At 44.4% G+C, this 22,775-nt stretch overlaps 1 protein-coding gene across 1 annotated transcript in view; it reads right to left on the bottom strand.

The window, feature by feature from the left end:
- The window catches only part of NT5E (5'-nucleotidase ecto), a 45,557-nt gene extending 24,015 nt beyond the window's left edge, over positions 1–21,542 (bottom strand). The window contains exons 1-2 of the mRNA XM_017892962.1: positions 20,636–21,542; positions 3,227–3,449 (exon numbers count right to left, since the gene is read on the bottom strand). Of these exons, the coding sequence (XP_017748451.1) occupies positions 3,227–3,449; positions 20,636–20,974 (562 nt within the window). The 5' untranslated portion in view covers positions 20,975–21,542. The remainder of the gene's footprint in view (positions 1–3,226; positions 3,450–20,635) is intronic.
- Positions 21,543–22,775: the final 1,233 nt, after the last annotated feature.

Raw genomic sequence — 22,775 nt, 5'->3', positions numbered from 1 at the left:
GCAACAAGAGCGAGACTCTATCTCAAAAAATATATAAATAAATAAATAATGCCAGCATTGGAGCATTATTGAGCTCTGCGTTAATAATGGGGGCCTCATCTAAATGTTGCTGGCACTGGGATTGTGTACATTCTTCCCTGGGTGCTTATTACTGCTCATAGGGGTAATAAACGATAGCCTTTTGGTATCCACTGTCAAGCATGGCTCTCATTGCGCAACCCAGGTGCTCTATGTGCAGCAAGACAACTGGTTCCTCCCACTGGCTCTGTAGCCACACTTGAGCAAGCTTTGAGGTTTTATGGCTATGACTGGCATGAAGGTGACTGCAAATACAGACATACTGCCCTGAAGTCATGTCTGGTACTCTGTGACAAGGGAGTCCTCCAGTAGATCCAGACTCTCTTATGCTGATTTCTAAGAACCAGCACTAAACAAGGAGGGGAGGGTGGGAGAATGACATCTCATTAAAAACTTTCAAAATGCAGGAGTCTGCAATCTCCACTTTGAAAAGTACTAATTCAAAGAATAACAAGATTATTAGAAATGCATCCCTTGTTCCACTGTGATGTTTAGGAGTGTCTGTGTGCTTCAGCAGGGGAACTCCTAAGTCCTTAAGATTAGCCAACTCCGCAAGTGCAAGTTATCATGGAAGATAATTCGTGGCTGACATCATATCCAGGGAGGCCCCAGAATTACAGCCTAATAATTAGCAGCTCACAGATGTGCTGGACTGGCAAGGCTGCCAGCAACTCATAGGCAATCTTGACAAATCAAGAGTTGTAGTTTTGCCACCATTGTCTATCATGAGAACATCAAGGACAATCAGCCTCCTATTGGTCACCCCAAGAAACCCAGGGCTCCCCGTTGCCCCTCAGTGCTATGTTGCCTTCTATGTGAGCCTTTCCTTGAACATCTCTTTGAAACAAGGTGCACATTCCCCCATGCTGCACTTGCCATTCCCCTCCTGCTGAAATCTTCTCCACAGCCTTACCACCTTCTGACACACCAAACCATTTACTCATTTATTGATTCCCCTGCTAAACATGTAAGCTCCAGTGGGCAACTTTTTTTTTTTTTTGGTCAGTGTCCCTGGTGCCTAAAACAGTGCCTGGCACATAGACAAGTACCCAGGGGAATGACTGAATGTCAAGAGTATGCTACCATCTTTTGCTTAAGGTTTGCCTGCCAAGAAGAAAAAAAAAAAAATCAGAGAAATGCCTCCAAAGACAAAGGAATGTATTCTTCTATTGTATCAGAAACCTCACAGGACCAGGCATCCCATATATACAAAACATGGGTTATATTTCAAGATGTCACGAGAAGAGTTGTATTACAGGTATTTCATGATCTAGCTAAAATAAATTAGATTAAATGTGCTAGAAATACAAGTTATACCCCTGTGGGTGCCCAGTCCGCTAGGACTGGGAGGACTGGGCTTGATTAGGGCCAAAGAACTATAGGAAGAACCCACACCAGGCTGCTGGACCTGTGGTCTTGGAAGAAGCAGTGCTCCTGGAAACATTCTATTCCACGCCATCCCTTTCTTGCACATTAGGCCCTGTAAAATGCAGCCTTCTCTTCCAGCAGCTGCTGGAAACAGCATTGTCGCTTTGCTCCCCTCTCTGTTACAGCCTGGTAAAGGGCTGGTCGGTCAGAGTCCCAGCTGGGGCAGTTTGATTTCTGGAGGCGCTGTGCCTTTCCACCAAGACCTCCACCTCCTACCTCCTTATGGGTGCCTTTTAAAGAAGAGACAATGCTTTCCTCTGAATCACACCTGAACTTCTCAGCCCTACAATCAAGCCCTGACCCAACTTTCTAGCTTTTCCTAGTCAGAACCCATGCTCCAGGAAATGGAACTACCTGCTGTTCTGTGACTGTGGCCCCTATACCTTCCTGCTCTCATGTATTCATCCCAGCAATGCTTCCTGAGGACTTACCATATGCCAGGCATTGTGCACAGTCCATTGGGCAATAGTGAGACAGCAGAGGTTGCTACCCTCATGAAGCCTGCATCCTAGCATGTGACCCTGACCTCACTTCTGGAATGTCCTGTGCCCCAGGGATGTTTTACACAGCTCTCAAGGGGACCAAGGAAGTCAAGTGAACGTGACCCCAGGGTGGGGTTGGGGGGTTCTTTAGCAAGTCCTCTCACTCTTCTCACTGACCACTCCAGCCCCAGCTGCTCCATTCTGCCTCCATCTCTGCCTCCATCTCTGCCTCCATCTCTGCCTCTATGCCAGCTGCAGGACCCGCTCGCTGCTCTCAGCAAACACAGCTAACTTTTCTGTTGTTGTTTCCAATGGCCTGGACTTATTTTATGATAACAACAATAAATATATATTTTTGAATTGTCAATTATATGTCCTTTATCAGTTATTTCTTAATGAAATCTCATGTTTCTAGATAACCCTAGCTCCTAGTTTCCCTTTTTTTCTTCAAATATGGAAAGACATTTAATTTGGATAATTTAAAGAAAATGTCATTTTTGTGCTCATCACCAAAGTGTTTCAAAAAGTGTTCTTATAAAAGTGCCTCAAAATAGTTTCTTGAAGGGTCTTAAGATTATATATGTGTGTGTGTGTGTCTTATGTGTATGTATGTGTATGTATCATATATGTATGTGTGTGTATGTCTTAAGATTATATATATTATATGTACATGTGTGTATATATGTCTAAAATGTATATACATACACATATATGTACATATGTATCATAAGACTGCTATATATATTTCTGGGAAAGTCAGATACAAGAATGTCATTAAAATGAGATAAATAATGAAAAGCGAGAAAGGTGAGTTAGCTAGACATGTAATAATCATCCTAGAAAAGGAGCGATAAGGTAAATTGAGGTAAAACCCCAGCTCTGGGCTCATGGCTCCACAGGAGAAGGGCAGTGAGTTTTGAGGCTCTCATTCTCTAGTAAATGAACCTGTACTGTTTAGCACTGGCTATAAATTGTCTCCTCTTTCCATTTTGAAAGCACTGAATTAGACAAAGATACTGTTTTTGTCAACAAAGTTCACTGAGCAGAAGAGGACATCTCTTTAAGAAGTACCTTGGAACAACAGCATAGAATTTACCAGATTGCTTTTATCAGTATTATTCTAAGTGCACTATTTACCCAGTTGTTCCTACTTTTATCTACAGTCCATAAATATAATGCCAAGCTGTGATTTAGGGCATCTGTTTTCAAGCAATGAGTGCTATAAAAGTAGAAAATACCTGGATTTGAGAGAAAAGGGGTTTCTTTGGAAGTGTATCCAACGATTCCCACAACTTCATCACCAACAGGAAGAACTTTATATGGCAAATAAAGTCCTGATATTTGAGATGCTAGTGGCCCCTTTGCTTTAATGTTTGCACTCAGAATTGGAAATTTGGCCTCTTTGAGGAGTGGCTCAATCAGTCCTTCTACACCATTATCAAATTCATGATTTCCCAATGCCTAGGTAAAACGGAAAAGAGAAAAAGAATTAGGTACTTTGCAATTTTCAATGAGAGAATACTTTAAAAACATACATTAGCCCAGTATCTCCCAAAACTGACTAAGCTTTACGAGACATATTCCATGATTTTTGTATCCTCCTCACTTGGGTCAGGCCCAGGGACATTCAGATCATCATATTGGTTGAGAACTGCTACCCAGGTGTCACACCACCTAGGAAAGGTGGTTTGCCAATGCGCATACACAACACCTGGAGAGCTGGCCGGGGTCCACTGTCCCCCCATCTCAGATCGGGGGCAGGTTCCAATGTTCACATTTACCAGCCTTGGCCCAATTTTTCCATGTTGTTTTTGTCTCATAAACCCACATTTTAGACCCCATCATTCAAGCCGCGATCTGCTGGAGAGAATGATTAACATCAGCAGGACGTTAGCAAAAGGCAACCTGAAAGGTACGCTTGGCAGACACCACAGGCCTCCTTCCTCATTTCATCTCCTTGGTCATCATTCACCTAGGTTCCCACAATTGCTTCTTCCCAAGCACTCCTGCCGTCCTCTAATTCTTCTGGGAAGATGAAGATCCTCAATAGCAGGCAGGAGCTAGCATCTCCATATGTTCCAGTGTGGCTCTGGCTTCCTCCTCTGGTCAGTTCTGGGCACCATTTGCTCCAGTCCTAGCAGTTTCACATTTGGGGAAGAACTCCATGGTGAAATGATTATGCAACCTTCAGCGGGTTCTGAACCTGTTCCCAGCACAGGACTTCAGGAGGAGCAGGGATGGTGACAAGCAATCCTTCTTAGCTCTCTCCCATTCCTCACTGGTTGAAGAGTGGCTGCTGGGTGCAAAACCACCCATTGTCTGTCATTGTGCAGCTCCCCATAGTGAGTCGGGGGCTGGGGCGGGGGGACTGGGGGAATCCATGCAGTGGCCCCAATGACAAAGCATGACATGTCAGGTGACTTCCCAGAAAACCTTCCTCTCCTTCCTCCATTGGCCTCCTGGATACACCCATCTCCTCTGGCCCCCTACCTACCTGCTTTGGCTGCCACGGCCGGTTTGCTGACTTAGTACTTAAACCAGCAGATCTCAGACTTTCTAAATACCACATCCAGTTTCATTTCACTTTGTGGGTCATCTAGGAACAGGCATGAAGGGCTGGCTGGTGACCCGTCCATTTAAATGAGGGCCCCGTGCGCTCTCTTACAGCCTCACCCTCTTCCTTGCTCATTCCACATTCTGTAATGGCATATTAGCAGGGTCTTTCTTTTACATCAGTCTCCTGACTATATGAGTGCTCCTGGGCCACCGGGCCCTGCCACCTCTCCTGCTCAGTGCTGTCCCCCTCTTTGGCACACAGGCATTCACTGAGTACCTGTGACTCCAAGGGTTGTATATACATCCTCACGTGAATGTGTTTATGCAGAGAAAGCAGCACAATGTCTTTACAGTCCTACATTCTTGTCTCCCCTATTAAATTCAGAATTTTGAAATTTGCCTTTTCCCCCATCTCTGATGATCTACCCATTTTTACCTCTTCCTGTTATGTAATTAATTTTCCTCTTAAAAGCTGATCTGGTTTTACATGTTCTTGCAGGCTTGGGTAATTGTTATTTTTTCCTTCTATTCTTAGAATGTTATGATTTTTTCCTATGGTGAAATAAGTCTCCCTTGTTACAGTACGATAACTCTCCGGCTTAACTATAAAATTATTTTGTTTTTAATGAATGTTTCTACAGTTCTTCAAGAAAGACTATCCAACTTGTTAGCCACCTTGCAGTTTAACAGCAACATTATATTCCCAGCACTTGGCAATAGCTGAAGTTACAGTTTTCCTTTATTTGTTTGATGCCTTCTCCACCTCTCCATCCTAACTTGAGCCTAATCCCCTTGAAAGTAGTGACTTTGACTGGCTTTTCATCTCTCTTGTCCCATGGGGAGAGGAGTCCCTGATTCATGGTGCTCAATGTGGTGGGATGGACTGAGTAAATGACCTCATTCCTACTCATACCTTCAACTGTAAACTGAAAATCTCCAGCCCTGACTTTTCTCCTGACATCTAGATCTGTATGTCAACTGCCATGTGTCATTTCCTCCCAATGTCTCAAATGTGCCCCAAGCTTACCAGGCGCAAAGCCCCTTCCCTGTGACTCACTGTTTTGGCCCAAGATGCTACCATATACCCAGTCAATAAAGCCAGAAACCCTGGGGCGGTGGAGTCCTGCCCTCTCCCCTCTCCTTCACTGTCACTTCCTCTGGCATCCCTCTCCCTTACCTAAATGCTGCAGTTTCCATTCACCTGTCATTGCTGCCTTAGTGTGCTCCTGGATTACCACAGCCTCCTAGTTGGGTTTCCAGCTATTCTTGTTTCTTTCGCTAAACCATTCTTTATATTGCTGCCAGAAAAATCTTTCTCAAATGCAAACCTGACCTTGGCAATCTCCACCTTAGGTCTCTACAGAGGCACAGCCTTTATGATAGAAGTAAACACCCTAAGCAGGGCCCATGGGGCTCTTAGGGATCTGGTTTTGCCTTCCCCTCCAGCCTCATTCCTGACACCTACCCCATAAAGTATGAGGAAACAAGGCAGGGGTAGCTCCCTCCCAGGCTCCTCCCACTCCTCAGCAGTGACCCAGGGCACATCTCAGAACCGCAGTTTTCTCTGGAAAGGCAGTGAATGAATGAAATAAAAGCAGTTAAGGAAATGAGCCAGCATTGAGTCAGCACTTGCCACATGCCAGCATCATGGAAAGTGAGTATGTACAGAGTACAGAAAATCTGATTTCATGCTGTGAGGGTGGTACTCTTATTGCGCTCATTTTACTGATGAGAAAATCTGAGATCTAGAGAAGTTAAATGAATTGTTGCAGATCACACAATTTGTAGGTGGGAGCTGGGACTAGAACCACTTCTGTTTGATTCCAAAGTTCTTAACCTCTGTGCTTGGTTGTACATTTGCATAAAGCCTAGCACATACAAAACGCTAAAACAAAAAACAAAAAAAAAAAATTCCTAACTACTTGCAAAGCAAATGTATCCCTCGCACTATCACAGTGCAAGTAGTTAGTACTACCACGGCAGGGATTCACTGTTGAATGAATAAATTAATGAACGAAAGAATTACTAACAAGTTTGTTTCTTCTATACATAGCTAACTTTTCCACAGAAATTAATGCAGACAAATTCCTTTGTAAATACTTATTTTCTTTAGAAACTCGTATTTTCATTTGCCACCTTGACTTCCTTCTACCAGTTTTTCTTCTATTGCACTTAGGAGAACTCAGTGATTCCTAAACTCTTCAGGATCATACTACTCACCTCAGTACACCAAGTTCTAACCACACTGAGGTATACTGCAGGCACTCAAAAAATCTTGTAAATACATTGATCTAGTTAATTCATTTCTGTTATTTTTGATTAATAACATGAAAACATCTAAGGAAAAGACTGCCTAAGAGAAGAACGCAGAGCAGTGAAATATAGGGGATCATAACAGAGCAGATAATCTTACGTTGCTTTCTTTGGTCCTCTCTGAACATTCCCATGAACTTTCCTTATGTGTTCCTGTACATTTTTTTGTAGCTAAACTGTTACTTGCCACTTATTGTTTAACCATCAGTTTAGGCATTTGATTTCCATGACCCTAAGTCATATCTTTTTTTTATTTGTATAAATGTATGGGGTACATAAATCATGTTCTGATGCTCTTTCTCTCTTGTTCTGTTGCCTTCCAAACATTTCATTACTAAGATTGAGCTCATTCATTCATGAACCCTAGACCTTCCTTAATTCTAACCCTATGACATCTTGTACGTGTTTACTAAAAACATTAAACTTCACCAAATGCACTTTTCTGTAATTTAAGAGAGCAAAGCCCGGTGAAGTGATCTTCAGTATCTCCAACAGCAAAATCATAGAAACATAATGTGAGCATCTGGCCCACCCCCAGCTTCTCACCCCCACCGCTTTCTTTATGTAGAAGAAAGCCTAAAACACTATTTTTTAAAAAAGAATTGATGGTCTTACATGAAAGAAACTTTCCACACTCACACAGAACAATTAGCAAACCCTCAAAAAAATTGTTTCATTCACAAACAAGTGCCAGTAAGATATTAGTAGAAATATAAAGGTAACTTATAAATTAAAACACAGAAATGAAAACAAGAAAACCTGGGCAATTGTCCAGAGAGGGCTACTGGAGTGCCAGGCTGTGAATTGTGAAGCTGTTTGGCTAAGCTTTTCACCTGTTTCCAAGCAATTTGGTTTCGCTCACTTTACAACGAAGACATTGCTTAACTATTTTTTACCAAATTTGTTTCAAATCCTGACTTCCGAAAAGTGTTAATGGTTCACACACCAAATCATACCAAAATGGAGCCCATTTAAAAGAAGCAGATAGAGTGAGTAGTTTTATTAATCGTTCAGGAAACATCTGCTGGGTACTGGTGCCAGAGCTCACCTGGTGTCACAGAGAACATAGAGTCAATCTGATGTGTGAACAGACAGCCACAGTGGATAGATGGTTAGAGATGTGTGTGCAAGGTACAGGTGATACACCAGAGACAGATGTCTGCAGTACAGGTGTTATGGAGAGACCTCAAAGATGTCACACCTTGAACTGTGTCATAAGCAGCTCATGGCATCCGGCTGATTTGGTGCTCCTGGAACTGAGGGCACCTGAAAATCTGGCAGAAAAAAAAAATGATGCAGCTAAGAGCATCTCTGGGAGATCAGGGAGGGGCTGTATGGTGTCCAAGGAGTCAGGGCTCTCATTTTGAGGGAAGTGGGAAGCCTTGAAGAGAAAGTAGGGCTGGAGGCAGTCGGGGGTGCTTGGAAAGCTCAGTCTGGTGGCCTGCAGTGAATGGACGGGAGCTGTGTGAGCCTGGTGGTCAAGAGACTGGCAGGAAGATACCTCTCCCGCAGGGGTGAGGTGACGTGGCAAGTGGGACAGTGGGAATGTGGTGGGGAGGTGACACTGAGGGGACAGTGCAGGAGTGGAAGCCACAGGAATTTTCAGCTGGCTAGGCATGAGGGCATGGGCAGGAGAGAGGATGGGGCATCTGGTGTTTCACTGTTCCTCCGTGCATTTCCAACAGGAACCATACGCATCCTCCCAAGCGTCTCACGCACAACGTCACTGGAGCTAAGCGCCCTTCTCTGCTGGTGGTTGGCCTGGCAGGATAGGGAGGAGTGGGGAGCTAAGGGGAGATTGGGGGCAGAAGAAGCAGTTACCCCCAAATCTCTCTAGACAACTCCACAAAGCGTCTCTTGAAACAAGAGAAGAGAGAGGGGTGCCAGGCCTCTACCCCACCTGTCCCCTCCCATCTCCCAGTGTCTTAACCCACTTTGCCTGGTTTCAAGCTGGGTGGGACCGAAATGGGGGTAGGCTTTGGAAAAAGCCTAACTAACTGTTAACTCTTGGAATCAAAATTCTGCTGCAGGTTGAGGCAAACTAACCAACGATGCTGTACCAGGGGCTCGTCAGAGCTGGGTCATGGTGATCTCCTCACAGCTTTATATATCTGGAGACACTCATTTCCCAGTTAAGAAAGCAGCCTCTGTCTCAGGTGCAACCTAACTGCCTCTTGGCCTGTCAGGCTTTTTCAGCCTTCAGGGCTTTGTGGCTTGCTTGCTTTTTATGGCTCAATTTCCTGCTAAAGTTTTCACTGTGGCTGTTGTGTTCATTTTTCAGAGGCTTTCAAAACAGAAGTCTTTACTATTTTGGTACCCCAGGACAGAAAGACTGTGTTTTGTAACCTTTTTTTTCCATTACAACACACGTAGAAAATGATGAGACTTGTACAGAATTCAAGGTCACATGGATGGGTCTGCCAGGGACAACTGGACAAGGGGCTGAAGGACCAAAAACTCCAGCCTCAGGATTTAACTCTGTCTCTTTCCCCCTTCCTCCAATTATTTATTTGTTCATTCATTCAGTAAATATTTACCAAAGATTTCTCCTGTGTTAGATACATTTTAAATGGTTATAGGGATCAATTAACGTATATTATTTAATTATTTAATAACAGGGAGAGGGACTGCTTTGATCAATCAATTCTAACTGGGGAGATCAGGAAGTGGGAGATTTCTCTATAAAAATAAACTGTTCCAGAATAATAAGAGGCCTTCATGGAAGACTGCTGGATGTCCACTGACCTCTGTGTTTCCTCCTGCAGACAATGTAGACCAAGGTCCTGCAGGCCAGGATCAAGTCTGAGGCCTCCACCCTGGTTCCTGTGTTAGCCAACATCTCTGACCTGCTCTCACACCATGTGTTTTCATTCCTCTTGCTCTCACCCCAGGAGTGTTCTCATTATTTCTTTCATTCACCTATTTACTCAATACCAACGGGAGCATTCATTTACAGGTGAAAAGAGTAAATGGAGAAGTGGCAGCGCTTCCTTGGAAGAGCTTTGGGAAAAAAAACATAGAAGTTGGCACATGGCCTCAGGACAGTGTGGTCAGGCAGCGGAGTTTCAGTGTGGCTGCTAAATTCAGTTGCAGATTCCATCCACATTGTATGTGGGTGAAATGTGACAAAGAGAAAAGTCAGAAGGATTCTTCCCTCTTTATTTAAAAGTATTACCTGTACCATTTGTTACTTGCTAAAGATATATTTTACTGTTGTGAAAAAACCAATAAACAGATTCCATGCTTATTATTAGTACAAGGATGGAAAATAATATTTTTTTTTTTTTTTTTTTTTTTTTTGAGACGAATCTGCTGCTGTCACCCAGACTGGGTGCAGTGGTGCAATCTTGGGCTCAGCTTGGAAGCTCCACCGTCCGGGTCATGCCATTCTCGCCGCTGCCCTCAGCCTCGCCCAGCAGCTGGGACTACAGGGGCCCGCCACCACGCCCTGCTAATTTTTTGTATTTTTGGTAGAGATGGAGTTTCACCGTGTCAGCCAGGATGGTCTCAATCTCCTGACCTCGTGATCCACTTGCCTCAGCCTGGAAAATAATTTTATCTTGAGTGCCATCTGTAGTTGATTGACAGTAACTCCTTGCAGTATGGGGATAAGGAGGATTCTGAGGCTCAGTCCAAACACAGTGGGAAAGGCTGACTAAATCAATTGACTTCTCTCTTCTTAGGGCCAAGTTTTTCTTAGCATCTGCCATGGACAGGGTAAGGGGTAGGGGAGGGGCACATAATGATATCATGCATTTGTTTGCATTTCAACTTGGGTGAGTACCCATTTAATTTAGTTTCCAAGAGATGATAATTGAATGTTATTTTGAATTCCTTTTAGCATATGAATAGAGATATTATTACTTCATAATTACCTGAAGTAATTTCCAAATAAGGTCATCATATATCCCCAAAGGGAAGGTAGTTTTTGGCTTGTATAGAGAATTCATGTGAATTACAAGCTAGACTTTACACACAAACTTTCTCTCATGCCTAACTAATTGCAAGGTATTTTTAATAATCAAAACAAGAAACTTGGATTCAGAATATCTTCATTCTTCGATCTTTGATTCATATGACCTTCTGGGTCTTATTCTTAGTGAACACGGTTTACCCAAAGCCACTAGACTTTTATAAGCTATCCACATCAAATGTAAATATTGACAAATACCCCCAGAAGGTGTTAAAAATACCAGACTGTATCCCACAGGGTTCATTTAACAATAACAACAGGATTTTGAGTCACAGAAGAATAAAATCTCCTTTGGTTCGTCACATTTTCATTTGGTTTTGGCTTTAAACATCAGGCAAAATTCCAGGTATTTGGGAGTAAAAAATACTGGGCTGGGCTAGGCTAGGGAATGGAAACTAGAGGGATGAGGCAGTAAAAATGTTCCGAGTGATGACAAGAGGCTGAAACAAGGAAATGTTAGACGGTAAAACAAAGGAAAGGGGAGTTTCTGTAAAAGCAGTGCAGGATGCATGATGCAGAAGAAAAGAATGCTTTTAATCCACATAAATACATTTTAATAATGTCAAAAAGCCATTTGTCAGAGGTGTGCAGCACATTTATTTAGCTAGTCACTTACACACTAGCTCATTTGTTAAGGGCTAAAGTTGCAGGAAGCCCTATAATTGAAGAGCTAAAGAGACAGCCTGAGCTAGGCATGGTGGCTCACGCCTGTAATCCCAGCGTTTTGGGAGGCTGAGAAGGGATGATCACTTGAGCCCAGGAGTTTGAGACCAGCCTAGGCAACATTGGGAGACTCTCTCTCTCTCTCTCTTTTTTTTTTTTTAATGAAAGACAGCCTGATTTATTATACGATGGGGCTCAGTTGCCAATCACCAGCATCATCCAGGGAGGATTACAAATTACATTTGGTTTGGTTGATAGGTTTCTGGCATTGTTGCTCACTTCTGCTGTTGGATTGGCTTCCATCCCTGCAGTCCTGGGCCAGGGAATGTTGGCCACAGCAGGTAAATGCGGCATCCCACTGAATGGCAGGAAACACCCTGGGGCTCAACCCAGCTGCACCTAGGTTTGGTTGTTGAAAGAATGCATGAATAAGCAAGTACCCAATAGACAGCACTCTACTTGTATGGGGAGGGAGGATGTATAAACTCTCCATACATGCAAAATAGGCACATCAACATTCAGAATTAACTGCCCAACTAATTGAGGTCCAGGAAGGTTCAACTATATCTCTGAGGGGCTAGAGGGCTCCAGCTAATATTTGGATTATATATAGGACTAATTATTCAAGTGAGGGAAAAGAAGTGTCAAAAGAATATTCAAATTCTGGTTATGTGACTGAGGAAAATGAACACAAAATACAGGGCATTCAGATGTATTTGTGAGTGATGTACAGAAAGCTGCCAATATGATGTTGATTCATTTGGTTCTCTCCAATTTTCAGTTAAGAAAACAACAAATGCTATTAATAGTACAAGGACAAGATGAGCTGAGAAACTACCTTTGCTTCCTCCCTCCCCTGCCTGAGGCTGGTCATCCAGCCCCTCTCTGCTCTGGAGTTTAGGCTGGAAAAGAGGAAGCAGAGGCCTGAGGCCACATCCCCAGGATGGGAGTGGGGCTGTTCCTGTCTCTAAGGCTTGGGGATCCACAACCCCCTAGACATTCACAATTTCTGACACCTGAGCTTTAGGAATAATTACTTTTGTTGTTGTTGTTGCCTTTTTAAAAGTGTCATTGCAAACAGGATCTCTCTTTCAAGCTTCCCAAACTAGTATTGCTAATTTGTCTTTCCCAAGAAAGGCTTCCTGATCAAAGATAAAGTAATTCTGACAGTTTCCTTTAACATGAGAGTCCTTGTAAGCACTTGTCTGTCTCCTTAGAGACAAGTTTTTAGGGGAGGAGAAGAAACATGCTCACTGCTGAAACATACTAAATATGAGGGTCTGATGTGTCTTCTTCTATAGACCAGATCTTTAGCTCAAGAATCCCCATGCATGGGTGTTAGAATTTCAGTCACTTTTGCTTTTCTCTGTTTAACCTCTCTCCTTTATAGATCTTACCAAGCCCCTCTATGTGGTTAAGAGGAACTTGAATGGCCATTACCCACTCTGCTATTTTCTGAACAGTAATTTTCACCCTAGCAGGTCCAGACTGCTATCCTCAGCACTTAGCAGAGAGCCTGGCATGTGGTAATGCTGAATGAAGATTTGCAAACTGAATGAATAAATGAGCCCCGAAGACTCAGGCTCAAAACTGGGCTCATGCTCCTCCCATTCCCCAGGCCATCATTTCTGTTACTACCAGAGTAACATCCCGTGAGCATCCTGGAAACCTCTTCACCTGTAAAACGGTGGCCAACTGGAAGCACCTGAAAGACCTATGCTATCTCTCCACAAGGAAATAGCTGCCAATAAATACATAAATACATAACTGTGAAGGAGAAATTAGAGAGTTGTCATGCAAACTTAGACTTGTCCAGAGACAACCAAGTAATGTGGGCAGATTAGAAGCAAGAGAGAGGGGTGGGGAGGAGCTGAGGTGCTGAGAAGTAACATGTGATAGACCACCCTCTCCAATTCCCCCATTTTATAGATAAGGAAACCACTGCCAAACTCACACAGCTAATAAGTAGAAGAGCCAAGAAGTAAAACCTGGGTATTCTGACGTCCCATACAAATCTCTTTCCACTGCTCCTGTCTGCTGAAGCCTTATACAGTCCAGTGGTGCCCAGTAAGTCCAGGAAAAGTCTTCAGATTGCATTTCAGGGCTTGCGATAGCAAGCCTCAGCTGTCAGCGGCAAGCCGAAGTAGAAGAATCCAGCCCCTGTGTAGGAGCATTAAAACCCGCTGACTCTCCCATTGCCTTGTGCTTGAACCCTCATAATCATCTTTTGATTACACCGTCTCTTGAGCCACCCCTGCCAAGAGAAGGCGAGTACAGCCAGCACTTACTGTGGACTGGCCCTGTGCTAAGCACATTATATGCACTACTATCTCTTCTAAACCCCACAACACCCTAGGTGTGGAGACATCAATCACATACCTCACACATGTGGAAATGGAGGCTTCATGAGATTAGATAACCTGCTCCCAGTCCATAGATTCTAAGTGGTAGGAAGGGGACTTGATCCCAGTCTCACCCCCACGTTTACTCTCTTAGCCTTATATCTACCAGACAGCCTGCCTTTTGCAACTGGTTCCTGTGGATTTGGCCCCCCCAATTACCAGAGTTTAGGTGTTATCATCTCATACTTGGACTGCTGCCTGGCCTCTTTCCTCACCCTCTTCTCTCCTGTCTTCTCCCACCCATCCATTTCTACTCATCTTCCAAAACTGTGATTTGCCTATGTAGCTGGGAGGGTTTTTCCTCACATCAATCAATTCCCTAGTTCAATCAATTCACCAACTTGGTGTCCAACAATTCAAATGAATTCTGACACTCTCTACCTGGACTTAGCATCAGATCCCACAAGTGAGAAGGCTCAAATGCACAAGACTGCACCCACTTCAGACACCAGTCGAGAGTCCTGGGCCACCTGTATTCCCAACCAACTAGTTATAAATTGGAGGTTGCCGTGACCCTATCCTTAGAATTGATAATTGGCTAGAACAATTCACAGAACTTGGAAAGCACTTTACTCACCATTACTGGCTTATTACAAAGCATATGACTAGGGAACAAGCAAGTGAAGAGATGTACAGGGCAAGGCATGGGAGTGGATGGGTGGAGCGTCCATGCCCACTCGTGCGCACCACCTTCCCAGCACCTCAATATGTTCACCAACTTGGAAGCTCTCTGAATCTGGTTGTTTAGGGGTCTTCATGAAAGTTTATCATGAAGGCATGATTGATTAATTCATTGACCATTGGAGACTGAACTCAATCTCTAGCCCATCTCCCCTCTCTAGAGGTGGGGGAGGCAGGGCTGAAAGTTCTAACCCTCTAGTCATAAATTAGTCTTTCTGGTGACCAGCTCCCTTCCTGAAGCTATCTAGGGGTCCCCAGTCATCGATCATCTCATTAGCATGCAAAAGCACACACACACACACACACACACAAACTGCTTTTTGTCTCTACTGTCACACTTAACACAGAACACGTCTGTGACCAGATGTGTGTGGCATTTCCCCCACACACCAAGCAATTCTCCAGAAAACACAAACTGAGTGTCCTATAATTGAATTCAATTCTGATACTATCTCAAGACACTGTCAGATCCCATAGGTTAAGGGCTCAGTTCTACAAGACTGTCCTGACTTCAGGCTGATCACAAGCCTGAGGTTGTGCTTCTGGCTGAATGGCTATAAATCAGAGATTTCCATTACTCCCTCCGTGGCTTCAATTAACTTGCTAGGACAGTTCACAGAACTCACTCATTAGTTTATTATAAAGGCTACTACAAAGGATATAGATGAACAGCCAAGTGAAGAATGGATAGACCAAGGTATGGGGGCAACGCGGAGCTTTCATGCCCTCCCTGGGTGTGCACCCTCCAGGAACCTCCACGTGCTTAGCAACCAAAAAGCTCCTCACATCTTGTTCAAGAGTTTTTGTAGAGCTGAATCTCCAGTCCCACTCTCCTTTCCTGGACTTTGGTGGGTGGGACTGAAAGTTCCAACTATTTGATCCCCTAATCCCTTGGACTTGCTGGTGACTGGCTCTATCTTGAAGCTATCTAGGGACCTCACCCTAAGTCTGCAGGAGTATAAACCCAAATATTATCATGGGGTTATTATGAATCACAAAGGACGTTTCTTTTTTTTTCTTTCTTTTTTTTTGAGACGGAGTCTTGCTCTGTCACCGGGGCTGGAGTGCAGTGGCCGGATCTCAGCTCACTGCAAGTTCCGCCTCCCGGGTTCCCGCCATTCTCCTGCCTCAGCCTCCAGTGTAGCTGGGACTACAGGTGCCCGCCACCTCGCCCGGCTAGATTTTTGTATTTTTTAGTAGAGACGGGGTTTCACCGTGTTAGCCAGGATGGTCTCGATCTCCTGACCTCGTGATCCACCCGTCTCGGCCTCCCATAGTGCTGGGATTACAGGCTTGAGCCACTGCGCCCGGCCAGGACGTTTCTATTACTTAGGAAATTTCTAGGGTTTTAGGAGCTCTGCAACAGGTACTGGGGACAAGGACCAAATATTTATTTTTTATTATACCACAGTTGTCTTCTACTCAGAAACCACATGGTTGCCCATGGCAACACAGCTCAAACTTCTCAGGTGTTCGTTAGAGTTTACACAACCTCTTCTGCCAGGATTCCTGCTACTTTACTTCGGTCCGACCTGGTCCATTGTGTAGATTCCTGCCTCTACACCTTTGCCCCATCCTCCTGTCCCTTCACTGAATCAAAACATTTCACTGTAGGGCTCCAGTTGTTCAGATATGTATGGGACCTCAGAGGTAAGCTGGTTCAAACTTCTATTTTATAGATGAGGAACTGGTGATGCTGAGAAGTGAATTGCATAGCCACAGATTGTAGATTTATCTCTTAAAAGGCAGAAAGAATCGTAGTGATCTCTGAATTTCCAGTGAGGAGGGTTAAAGGTGATAAGCTTTAAATTAGCAAACTATTAGGCGAACTTTCAAAACACAAATCACAAGGAAAAAAAGATTAATTCAATTACAACAAATGAAGAATTTCTGTTCAATGAAAGACACCATGGACAAAATTAATAGACCTAACATCATCATAATATGTTTGCAATCTCGAAAATTGATCACAGATCAAAACCTATAACTCCTGAAAGTCAAAAAATATAAAACTAACCCAATTTAAAAAATACCAAAGAATATGAATAAGCAATTAGGGAAGAAGAAACTTAAAAAGTTAACAAACATATAAAAAATGTCCAAACTCACTAGTTATTAGAAAAGTACATAATAAAGCAGCAATGTGTATTTTACACCTACGATAAAGCTGGATACTGCCATGACATATAGGAAAAATATGGAAGTTTACATGTCCTGTTTGGGAATGGGAGTAGGTGGAAGAGAATGGAGGGTACCAGTCATTGAGGAAAGCAGTCTGGTAGTACTCAAAGTATGCCCTGTGGCCAGCAATTCTGCTCCTGGGTAGAAATCCTCTGGTGAGACCACCCAGGAAGATATTTGGAGCAGCATTATTTGTGGAGGCAGGGTGTTAGGCGCCATCTCCAAACCCATCAGCCAGGGAGCAGATGGGTAAAATACGTGGAGGTGGGTAAAATACACAGAGCACAATTCACAGTGGTGTGTAGGTACAAGTGCATCTAGGGCAACATGGACAAATCATAAAAACAACAAGTTCAGGACAAAAGTAAGAAACAGAAAGGGTTAAATAACAGGACTAGGTATGCAATTATAAAATATAAGCACATAAAGGTTTTGCAAGTGCATGTAGAAACAAAACTATATGCAGTCGTCAAACACATTAGAATGTTGTCTATGTGGGAGGTGGAGGGTAGCGAACAAAGGGCCATTCTATCTGACTAACCTGTCCCCTGGGTGAGTTCCCACCCTGGCTGTTGCCTCCCCCATTTAGGAGCAATTGGCTAGGGTTAAGGCTGCAGCCTTATGGGCAGGAAGTGGGTTCAGCAGCCAGGGCCTCAGAAGCGGAGCCAAGTGAAGAAAAGGCACACTTCTAGGGGACCCTAGAGACCTGCTCAAAGCTACCTTCCCCACAGCCTGTCTTGATGGTGAGAATCTCACCTCGGCAGATGGATACCTTCAGTTTTGTGCTGTGGGGAGATTTCATAAGTCTGCTCAATGAGTAAATATAACAAAAATAGTTTAGGCAATGATACTTAGGTAAGATTGTGGATGGGAGGCAGGTGGTAGACTGCCAGGCTGTGAGAACCAGATAAGCTGATGCACAACCCAAACCTTCCCTTCCTCACAATTCCCCTCCTCCCCATCCAGGGCACATGAAACTAACTTTCAGTGAGCACTTACTATTAATATAAATCAGCAGGGGTTATCTCATGCATTCCTCACAAACCTCTGCAAGTTGGGGGTTATCACTGCTATTTTACAGCTAAGGAACATGAAGTTCAGAGAAAGTAAAGAGGCCAAGCACATACTGTCAGTGCTTCCACACTGTCTTCCTCGTGCCTCAGGGGACAACAGTCTTTCCACTGAGACAGCTACACTAACTGGCGAGTTTTGCCATCCTCTTCCCAGTTTTCTGCCTAGTAGTGGGTCCAGGGGGTCTCCAGGATTGCCCTGGGGCCTCTACAGCAATCAGGATTACTCCAGTAGTTCTAGAAAGTGTACACCTCCTTGGAAGTTCCTGCTCGAGGGGACTCCTGTGTTTTAGCTGGATTCTAGGAAATTCCTCTTTGTCCTCCATATGCTTCAGTCCTTTTATGTGGCTCCTTTGAACTAGGTCCAGTCTCCAGGAAACTGGAGATGCCCCTCCACAACTGTTTTCCACCCTGATTTGAATCCCCAGTGTCCTAGGAATCAATATGCGGTGAGTGGTTATGGTGGAGGAACGTTTATACCACAATAGCAATAAATTCTCTGAGGGTTAGTATAATATAAACAATGGACAGTGAAACATCTGTGCAATACAGGAGTACAGCAGAGCTTTAGCACATGCTTTAGCACTACAGAACTAGGATTTTATGCCGGTCAAATCATGTCTGACAAACCCCCAAACTGCATAGGGTAAGTCCTGAGGACACAGCCATCTAACCTTGCCATTTGATCTGCTCCCAATCTTAACCCCCTGCCAATATTATGTAAGTAGCCTATTTTTCCTCAGAACCCAATTCAATTATCTTGAGCAAAATTTGAAAGAAAGTAATTTCATGCAACAAAAAGGATTTTGAACATCCATAGAAGAGATAGGCTGTAACTTACAGCAGTTTATTCAGGCCTCACGTAGATGTCCTGTCATAAACATTTGATACCATGATTAATACTAGGAGCTCAACTGGACTTAAAAGAGGGAAATATTATTAGGGAAAACTAGAAATTCCTCATTCTTTTTTTTCCACTGAAAAGGGTTCACACAATTGTGGAGAAAAGAGTGTCACAAAAAGTAAAGTCTACAAAGCCGTGGTTTATGTGCAAAATAAAACAAACACATGTAAGTTTATTCTACCCTTCTGGGAGGAAGTGGAGACACAGGGCAGTAAAAATTCAATTCTATAAATATTTATTTTGTCATTACTGAGTGCAAAGTATCAGGGAAGTGTAGCTGTGGAATACCAATGCTTAAGAGACCACAGAGTTCTTGAAACCCACAATTCTTGTTCAAATCCAGATGCGGGTGAGCCCCACCTCATGAACTCTGAAGGCTGAAGGATCAGTGGGAATTTCTGCTGCTGAGTGTCCCTGATAAGGTCAGAAGCATCAGAATGGAGGGAGCTTTCTCCCCTTCTCTCATCTCATGAAAATGAGCTTTCTGGTTGTGGCAGGTGGGGGAGGGACCTTTAAAACCATACAGTGGTGCCCTCTTATCATCTTTTCCTGTCCTCGTTTCTCCAAGCTTCCAGAGGGGAAAATAAAACCAAACAAACCCCTCAGCATTGTGCTCTCCTGACCTCTAAGCTCTTCTCATATGAAGTGTACTGTTAGCTTTCTGTATCCCAGCCTGATCACACTTCCCTTTCCCTTCCACGCTTGTGGACTTCACAGATTTCTCTGGACCTTTCTCTGGAGATTTCTCTGTTCTTCCTCTTCCAAAGCTCTTAAGTTTTCTTCTCCCTAGTTTCTCCACAGTCTTGCGGAATCCCTTTACTCAAGGCTTTTACACAGGTTAAATTTGGGTGGTGGTTTGATTTTTTTTTTTTTAAACCACCATATATACATCTTGGTTGTACTTATTTATTACTATGCAACCCCCTCTGCTCCTTTTCTAGAATTTAATGCAACAAAAAAGGCATTACCTTTAGCAGAACACTGGGGACTTTGAACTAAACTTTTACACATGTTTTAAGTTAAGCCCATTATCTCTTAAGCTGGACTCTTCCTAAATCTCTGCTGCCAAACCTACTTTATTGAAATCCTTTGAAATCCAAGTGTTTCCACATTTTGGCTCTCTCTGAAGTTTCTTTCTTTTCTTTCTTTTTTCTTTCTTTCCTTTTCTTAACCCTATATTATCGTGTCTGGTAATAATAACATTTATAGACACCACACTATGTGTCTGGTAATAATATAGAGACCACACTATGTGTACTATGTACAATTATGATCCTTATTTTTATAGAGGATAGAACTGAGGCAAGAAAGAGTAAATAACTTGCTCAAGGTCACATAGAAGGTAGTCAAACAGAGAATCTACCCCAGAGCTGTAAGCTTACTTATGCTCAAGCTCCAGGGTCAAAGGGATCTGGTGGCCATTCTTATCACGTCTCCCTTTTTGGGGGGATGGTGCCTGTTAATTTATTCAGCTTCTTTGACGCTGTTTCCTTTTCAATAAGATTGAGATAAAGCATTTTTCGAAAGATCTAGATTGAGATAAAGCATTCTTTGAAAGACCTAGCAGTAAATGAGAGCTGCGTGAGGGACCTGATTCGGTGCCTAGCACTGGATAACTGTCAGTGCTTCTACGCACCCCACCTGAAGACCCTCGCAGGCAGGAGAGGGTCCTGCTCCTCTAAATATTCCCATCTCATAGTGGGGGCACAATAACATCCGTTTAAGAAGAATCGTCCAAGGGACTTCTATGTATCCAGCTGGCACACTGGCCGGAGTCTCACTTTATCCCCACATCTCTCCGCGCCCTGGTCCTAGGCTTGCCACACTCTGCCATCCGCTGCTTCTCCAGCCCGGCTCCTCTCTCAGTCCGGGACTATTACCCCGGGCGCCGGCTCGGGTCTTACCATGGCATCGTAGCGCAGGGCGTTCATGAAGTGCGCCACCTCGGCACCCTTGTACACGGTGAACCAGATGGTGCCCTGGTACTGGTCGCCGGCGTCCAGCAGCAGCACGTTGGGTTCGGCGCGTCGGATCTGCTGCACCTTGGTGAAGAGCCGAGCCACACCACCCATGCAGCGGCTGGCGTTGACGCACTTGCTGGAGTCCTCGCTGGTCTGCTCCAGCCGGCTGTGCACGTCGTTGGTGTGCAGAATCGTGAGCTCCCAGGCGCCGGCCGCAGACCACAGCAGCGCGCCGACGGCGAGGAATAGCGTCGCGGGCGCCGGCGCGGCTCGGGGACACATAGCTGTGGCGCGTGAACTGGGTGCGAAAGCGGGCGAGCGGGGCGAGTGCCGGCGAGTAGGGGCGAGCAGCTAGGGCCGGGGCTCTGCGCCCTGGCCAGAGGGGCGGGGCGCGGGTCAGGGCTGGGGCGTGTCCTTCTTCAGCCTGGAGGCCGGCTTGGCTGCCGGGCGCAAACTCGCGACGTCACCCGATCCGACCCTGGCACCCGGAGAGGCCCTGGCGCGGCTGTCGGCTGGCACCCGCTCACAGCAGGAAGTGTGGGGAGGTTGTTCCCGGCGGCGAGCGGGCACTGGCCGCATCCCGACCGGACCAGGGAGCCTGGGTGCGGGCAGTTCGGCTGCTGGTGCGCTGCTCGTTCGGAGGCTAGAGGAAGGAATTGGAGGGTTCCATCCCGCGCGTGGGTCCTCTCTGAGTCTCGCCTCGTTCGAGGCACGGGTTTTTCTACAAGAGAAATATTATGGATTGTGTTGGGTTTGTGGTTGAGCGAGCTCATCACTTCAAAGAACCAAAGAGGGAAGAGAGAGGGGACGGGAAGAAAGATGAGCGAGCTGAGGGGCAGACAGGAGGAGTAAAGAAAGGCCGGGCAGAGGAGCTTCTTGCAGTTTCGGGCTGTGAGAGCTTCGGGCTCACTGAGATGTGACGCTTCCTATTGGGTTGCGAACGCACGAAGTCTACGATGCTTAGACAAAAAAATCTCAGAAACTAAGAAATCATTCGAATCCAGTTCCTCGTTTATTCACGATTAAAACCTTAGTGATAAAACAGTGGCGACGCGTGGACAGCTCCTGGAAGCAAAAACACCATTGGGGTAAAATCCGACAGCTATCAGGATGGGAAGGGGATGCTGCCCTTCGTTGCTTTTCTGGTCTTGTTTTTCTATTTGACTTACCTTTTTTTTTTTTTTTCTTTCTTTTGTCGCGTGTGCTTTCGGTGTCATAGTGAAGTCATAGCCAAATACAATGTTAGGAAGATTTTCCTCTATGTTTTCTCCTAAGAGTTTTATAATTTAAAATCTTAGACCTTTAATCCATTTTGAGTTAATTATCATATATGGTATGAGTCTAAATTTATTATTTTGCATGTGGATATCCAGTTTTTTTAGTACCATTTGTTGAAAAGACGTTCTGTGCCCTTTTTTAAGACACTGGCCTGAGGGTCGGAGATTGTAAATCATTTGCCAAGAAAGGCCATGCAGTTTGGGAGCAGCAGAGCCTGGGGCTACACAAGACCCTTGCTTCTGGGACACCCTCTAATGTCATGCTTTGCAAGGTTTTGCTCTGTCCCTCTTTGAGCACCTGCTAGAAGCAGGTAAAAGAACTGGTAGTTTTACTGTTTTAACTTAAAGAGAAAGATTTTAGACTTACAGAAAAGTTGCAGAGGTAATAAAGGGAGTTCCCACATACCCATCACCCATATTGCCCTATGTTAACAGCTTATATAACCAATGAAACTAAAAAGTTAACAGCGATACAAAACTATTAACTGCATTACTGATTTTATTTTAATTTCACCAACTGTTCCACTAATGTCATTTTTCTGTGCCAGGATCCAATCCAGGATACCATATTGCAGTTAGTTTTCATGTGTTCGTAGCCTCCTCTAATCTGTGACAGTTTCTCAGTCAGTTGTCTTCAAAAACCTTGACACTTTTGAACGGTACTGGTTTCTCTATACTGTCCCTCAGTTTGGGTTTGTCTGATGTTTTCTCATGATTGGACTGAATCTGTGGATGTTTAGGAAGAATGCTACAGAGATTACGTGTCTTTCTCATTGCCTGGTATCTGTGAGTACATGATATCAACA

This window comes from Rhinopithecus bieti, unplaced genomic scaffold (genome assembly GCF_001698545.2).
Source record: "Rhinopithecus bieti isolate Rb0 unplaced genomic scaffold, ASM169854v2 scaffold_23199, whole genome shotgun sequence".
In the NCBI taxonomy this organism is placed as follows: domain Eukaryota; kingdom Metazoa; phylum Chordata; class Mammalia; order Primates; family Cercopithecidae; genus Rhinopithecus; species Rhinopithecus bieti.
This window is presented reverse-complemented; position numbering and strand designations above follow the sequence as displayed.